The sequence below is a fragment of the Dinoponera quadriceps genome, unplaced genomic scaffold (assembly GCF_001313825.1).
Source record: "Dinoponera quadriceps isolate SergipeBrazil2010 unplaced genomic scaffold, ASM131382v1 scaffold717, whole genome shotgun sequence".
NCBI lineage: Eukaryota > Metazoa > Arthropoda > Insecta > Hymenoptera > Formicidae > Dinoponera > Dinoponera quadriceps.
In genome coordinates, this window is record NW_014555639.1 from 941,781 (window position 1) to 948,656 (window position 6,876).

General features: G+C 38.9%; 1 protein-coding gene across 1 annotated transcript; it reads right to left on the bottom strand.

Moving 5' to 3' along the window:
- Positions 1-27: 27 nt before the first annotated feature.
- Positions 28-6,249, bottom strand: LOC106745012 (set1/Ash2 histone methyltransferase complex subunit ASH2). The gene is made up of 11 exons (XM_014620213.1): positions 6,122-6,249; positions 5,466-5,621; positions 5,208-5,386; positions 4,717-4,889; positions 4,458-4,632; positions 3,442-3,650; positions 2,789-2,966; positions 2,476-2,620; positions 1,652-1,787; positions 1,242-1,493; positions 28-432 (listed from the first exon to the last, which is right to left on the bottom strand). Exons 1-11 carry the CDS (start codon positions 6,142-6,144, stop codon positions 328-330), a joined length of 1,731 nt encoding a protein of 576 aa, XP_014475699.1. The 5' UTR covers positions 6,145-6,249; the 3' UTR covers positions 28-327.
- Positions 6,250-6,876: the final 627 nt, after the last annotated feature.

Below are 6,876 nucleotides of genomic sequence, written 5' to 3' on the forward strand. Positions count from 1 at the left end.
AAAATTAAATTGAGACACACCAGCGTTTCAGGCTCTCACTGGCCGTTGCTTTTACTTTCCGCAATTGCAGTTATATGTACATCCAACAATATTGTACAGCCCGTTAATATACTAGTATACTAGTAGGCAATCCGAGCGAGACTCTCCCGACAGAAATTTTCTACATCGAAATCAGAGACATTTGTTGCGAGTAAAAAAGATTTTGAGAATTAAAAAAAAAACAATTTCGCGTGATTTAGAGACGACAAGTTCCGGATAACGCCGCGATCTGCGATGGAGCTGCATAATGAATAATGAAAATGACAAAAATAAAAAAGTGCACTAATGTCACAAGGAGAAAGTGTCCAGTCTTAGTTTTCCCTCGTTCTCCATGAGATAAAGCATGTCCGCCATTGACTGCTCGGCTATCGCCTCCTCCGCCCTTTCGTGCATCTGCGGTAATCACACGCGATCCAATTAACGTTAACATAACTTAACAATGACTCCCAAAATTGTCGGAACGTTCGTGTATCTGTATCAAGTTCATAATGACACGAATAAGGTTAAAACCAACGTGCGTTTATGTCTTGAGCATAATTGAAAAATCGGTTTTTTTTTCTCAGATTTTCTCAGCTTCTTTCTCAGGGGTAGAAAAATTGGTTTAGAAAAATTTTATTCCGGTATAATAATAATATTATATTATTAAATATATATATAATTGATATGATAATTTATCTACTATTAAACATTATATATTTGTTCACAATGTATTCGATTATAATATGTAATAATAATATATAATATATAATATAATATATAATATTATAATATATAATATATAATAATTATTTGAAGGTAATATGTTATTGCTTAACATATAACATATTAACTTTATTTAACTTCAGTAAAGCGCACGCAATTATCTTCTTTACGAAAAGAAATGTGGCAGTTTTTGACCGAACACACGTGAATTTTTTAAACAATAAACTTTCACTGGGAAAACTCCGAAAAAATCTGCAGAAAATTTGAAAAAAAAAACCGGAGGTTTTCTCGAGTTTTCAAAACCATAGATTTGAGTGAACAATTGCGATCGAATGAACACATCCAGGCTTAAATTAAAAATATACATATTTGGGCTTGTATGCACGCATAACATTGAACAGCAGATTGAATAATTTTTACATAATGTGTAAAAAATATAAAATATTTAACTCTGGTAGCGAACGTGTCGAGTCGAGCGAGAGATGTGTCAATATACTTACACCTCTGAACGTGACGTCACTCGGCGGACATTTAAAGTTTGGCCCAAAATTAACGGACACCGTCGCGCTTTTGAAGATCGCAACTCCGGGGTAGTAAGCGCCCTTGTTGATGTCGTGAAAAGCGTCACCTTGGTTGACACCATTCTTATAAAATACAATCTTGCTACCTTCCATCGGTTTCAGGGCCTTGACTGCCTCCGTCACTTGGTCCTTTTCTTCATAATACAGATGGCTCTTGAACTTCACTAAAGGCTGATGTGGGAATCGGAAAATGCGAATTAATTCACGGAGATGTCTAGAGATCGATCGCTCTCGGAAAGTCTCAGGATTGCTCTTGCCGCGAAATCGAATTTACTCTGGAAGTATAAGGGAAATATCCTGACAATCTAGTTCTGCAATGTCGCGCTTACCCGGTCTTTGTAAGTTTTCGGTATGTGCGACGCATCGTGCGTGTTTGGAAGAACTATCAGGAAGCCCAAAGTGTCGCCTTCACCGTAACCGTCACTGAAGTGTTTACCTTTGCTCTCGTGAAACCGTGTACCTTTCCTGTTAATCAAGAAACTTGTTAATACTTTCTTTCTTTCTTTTTACACGAGAATACATGTTGTGTATGTGTGTGAAAACTCGTATAATAATATAATAAAACAATAAAGAGATAAAAGAAATAAATTTTTCAAGTAAAATATTTTTAAAAAATATGCATTTTTCGATAATCTTATCCTAATATTTTCACACACAAAATAAACAGAAGAATCGATTTGTAAAAAAAGAATCAATGTGTAAAAAAAAACTATGATTCCGTAAAAAAGATGAAGTTGATCATGAAATTACCTTAACTATTGACTATACAATGAAGTTAAAATAACCACCTTATGTTTCCCTACAAATATTTGCCTAAACATTTTTTTATAAGACGTAAAAAAATAAAGATATTTAGATGGTAATATTAAAATGACCACCCTATATATATTTTTTTTTTCACTCAGAGAAAAATTATTTTTTAAATGAGAAAATATGTTTTCTTAAAATCTCGTTTATGCTAAATTTGTGTAAAAGTAATTATTCTATTTAAATAAAAGAATTTAAATTTAAATAAATATATTATTTGTACATATGCTTTGTACAGTTTGTTTAAATAGCCTTAACGGGAAGGATATATGTGAATCAAAGATGATTTCAAGCATCCTTCAATAGGAAACTTTGCCGACATTGTGCGACCATCAAAGAACGATACCGTGATCTCCAAGAGTATCCAAATTTATCATAACCAAGCGGGGTCTGCAGATTCGCGTATTCTTGTCCCCATCCGAGCCTCGTGGCGGATCCCTCCGGCATTTCTTCAATCGTGGCCTCCCAGTACCAGGTGCCCCTGCTTACACCTACAACGTATTAATCAACGTGTAAACGAAACAATCCAAGTATCCGCAGCGTTCTGAAGCCGAACGTTATCTAGATTAATCTAGATAAGATCCATGCGGGTCGATTGCGCGTATCTCAAAAAAAAATCGACACACTGCTGATTGCTTGCTGATTGCTCTTTGACGTACAGTGAGTGGCTCGGATCATGCAGTATCCCTTCTCGCCGGTGACCGCTAGTCTATCTTCGGAAACCTTGAGCTGTGGAGCGCGGTCATGCAATGCCAATAGCACTGAACTCGGGCTTAAAGCGCGGTAAAGCCATCCGGGTATGGGTTTGCCGGCCCAATCGCTGCTCTCGTCAAACTCCTGTGCGCAAAATCAACCGTCATGTTACAATCGACAATTGCTGCGTTTAACGGAAAAAGAAGTCAAGTTGAACTAGTGATTATTGTCTGTGACTAGAGTATTCTTTTAAGTTCTTGACAGACCCAAGAGAATCTACCACCAATCAGGACCAATGATCATTAAGCGCTCATCGAGCTATTCTTTCCGTTGCAGGCAATGATTTCATACTTCGAGAATTTGTTCATTTCTCCAGTTTTATTTGTTTCATCGGTTGACGGGGAAATAAATCCCTTTGGTATCCGTACAAGAGCCATTCGTGAACGCCAAAGAAACAGGAAAAAATAAGAAAGAAATCAAGATACGTCTGAAGGCGGACAATGGCATGTCAAATATGTCGACTAAATTATTATAAGTATCTCCAAAAACTGTTTTCTCCATTTGTTTTTGTTTTTTTTTAATTATTATCGAACGACGACAATCGAGGCAAAGTGTATACCTGTCGGAAAGGTGCGTGGGGATCCGGTTCCGCCAGGATGTACCTGTATCCGTCTTTATTGAAGGGATGTTCCAGCGGGTACCCGTGGGCCGGCAGCTTGGGCGCTGCCATGTCGGAACCTCGTCCTTTCTTCCCGGAGCTTGTGCCTGTGCCCTCGCCCGGGATTTTGCGCTTTGTACTGCGACCTCGCCATCCTCCGCTGAGCGGCACTGCACGTTCCATTACGGTATCTTAATACGCTATCTTGAGCAGCTTGCGAGCCGGCTGCACGTCGACCTCGATGATCCTCCTCCCTTTATTTCGCTCGTCCCGGTGCATTCGCGCCCGGAACGAGATCGATGATTCGATACTTTCTCCGAGCCGATCAATCGGTTTACGCTGCGACAATAAGTCGCGCGTTTAGATAATAGCGTGGAAAAAAAAAAGGCGCGAGGAGAGAGGCAATATCAAAGGCGACGTAGCGCGGCTTTGTAGTGGAGTTGTATCTTAGGGCAAAGTTTATCCAGCCGATTTCTCTCTGTCGTGATTAAAGCTTGGGTAGTTTCTCTGATAGCGAGTTGGCGATTGTACCCGCGATAAGATAAGCGGTGACAGATTTACTCGCGCACGTAGCTACGAGTTCTGGGAAGCGCGTTGCGTTCGATGAATTCGCGAAAAGACGGGAGTTCAAGCGAAAGCTCAGCAAATTAAATACAGGCTGACACGCAGCTTTCATGAAGAGCTCTCGACACACAGTGACGGGCCTGCCTTGTCTGACTCTCTTCCGATTGAAGAGATAGGGGAGATAAAGCTGGTAAAGCAGAAAAATTCAAACGAAAATATATCCGTATCCAAATATGCAAGATGACTCGGCGAAGTAAATCGTCAAAGTCTGCACGTGCACTCTGGAGTCAATCTGGATCTTGATGGGCAAAGATCTGACTGTACACCAACACGCTATCTTAGTAGGTTTCAATTATCGATATTAATTATCCAGCTGTAACTCTGAATTTTCAACGCGAAAAGGTGGCGCGTACCAACGTGTTGCACCCCCATTTCCGTGACTTTTAGCTGACCACCCTTGATCATCGCCTCGTAATTCGGTTTGATCGATGTGAACTCGGGGCTGACCAGACCGAACACCTGACCCTCGGAAGAGTTCTCGTCCATCGTGAATAGTGTGCCGACGTCTTTGAGCAATGCCCTGTGAATCTGGACAAGATCGTGTACTCAGAGATGAGATTATAATTGCAGAGAGCCGATTGCAGCCTGAAAAAGATTCCGTCGGAAGCGTACCGTAGCGTGCCAAGACTGAGTGACTCTACGGGGCATCGTAGTCATGCTCTCCCAGTGGCAGTCGATGAACGGTATGATGTCTCTGTCCTTGTGGAAAAGATTCCTTTGCTCGTTCTTCTTTTGGCTCATCTGCAGCAGATTCGCGATCGCCGTCACGCACATCTGCGGAAACGCTGAAAGAACGAACGAAAGCGTGAACTTACGGATGAACAAACGTATTTTACTGCACACAAATTGCTCGTAGACCATATAATCGCGATTTTACAGTTGATATTATTATTACTACTGTTGATTTATGTTCACGGGGAAGTTACCCTTTGGTACTATAGCGACTAAGTAAAAATGAAAGAAATTTACATTGAAAAAGTGTTCAAAACGATGACCCGGTATCGATGCAATTTCTGTTAAAATTTTCTCCTACTTTCATGTTTTAAAGATATTCAAGGTGGTAGTATTAATGTCTCACCTTGTATATGCACAGATATACTCACATGCTTGGTTTTTCTTGTAGTATTCCAAGCCAGTCTGCGAGCAATTCTTGCATATGAATGTGTAGTTCACCATGAATGGCACAAGTTTTCCCAGCTGGTACCCAATACAGGACTCGTGAAACCAACGCGAGCAACTGGCACAAAGCAGCTCGACGATATTCGGATTCCTTTCCTTACCACTGTAAGAATAACAGTATGAGAGTGCCAGAATAGCTTTATAAGAGATGTAGTATGAAAATATCTGTTACAGATCATTACCAATAACAGTTCCCAGTGTCATTGTTCCCAATTCGTCCTGCCTTTTCAGCCGGCTCATCTTGTTTGCTACATCCTGCCTTTGGCTCAGTCTTCTCATCAAGCTTCGTTTCTGCCTTATCTTCAGGAACCTCTGTCTGCTCTGGCTTATTATTTGGACTGAAAGAATTGTTGATCTTCAATATCAAGTAATTCGTTAAAGATTAAAATTCGAACGTGAATATTGAAATATCACTTATATATTATGTATTTATTTTGAAGTTTCTTGGTTCCTTAAATTCTTAGATCAAAGTCTCGTATATATTCAAGTTTCTTTTTTAATCCTTGCGTTCTCACACATGCCAGAATTCTTGGATTGCTTAAATATGTTGATTTCTACATCATTAATTTATAAAGTTTCAGATTATTGAGACTTTGGCTTCATGAATCACCCACATAATATTCACGAGTTTTTCTCATTTTTACACGCTATATTTCTCAGGATCCTTTGCTTTCGTATCTACAAATATTTCTATTATTTGAACTTTAAACTTTTCGAATTGTTTGACAACAATTAAGCGGGAATGACAAAAACATAACCCTCATTTTGTTCGATAAGCCGGTATACGATACAGATGTGAAAAATAGTATTGTGGGATGAATCAATAAGCGTCTCGTACCTTTCACTTTTTTCTTCTGCCATTGCAAATTTTTTTTACGTCCCGCGAAGCTTGAAATACATCTGATACAACAATTATATTAGACAATGTTGGAGCAAGAAAACTTCACAGCGCGGTACTTTCGTATGCATGCGTACGCACACGCGATTGACCACGTGATTGCTACAAACTCGTAAAAGCAAAGCAAAACGCTCCTTGAAAACCTATAAAAGTTTCCTACATTTCTTATTCATTTGATACAAGTCAAATAAAAAATAAATTAGCATTAAATGCTACCTACACAAATTGGCATCGTTATTATGTATGTAGTAAGAACATTCGTTAATTTCTTTAGATATTTGTACAATAAAGCTAACGAATTTGATTAGAATTATTTTTATTCTTCCAGTCATTTTTTCTACTTCATATTATTTTCTAATAATGAAAATGACGATAGCTTTTACTGTAATAAAATAAGTATACGAGTGAGAATTAAAAGCGTCTGCTAAATTGAGAGGCCTGAAAAAATACGAAATGTTTGCAGACACATTTTTATATATCTTGATTAGATTTTCCCTGTTAGGTGTGATAAAACAGAGTGGTGCACTTTGCAGTGTAGGTGGCGACTTGTAGCGGAGACTTCGGTACTAATTGGTTTTCCATGACACCAATAGATGGCAGCCTGCTTGGGGTTTGGTAGGGGTGGTTTCTTTACCTTCATTTGACCTATGGAAGTCGCGTTAACCTTATACTTTGATACATATCTGGATGTAAAA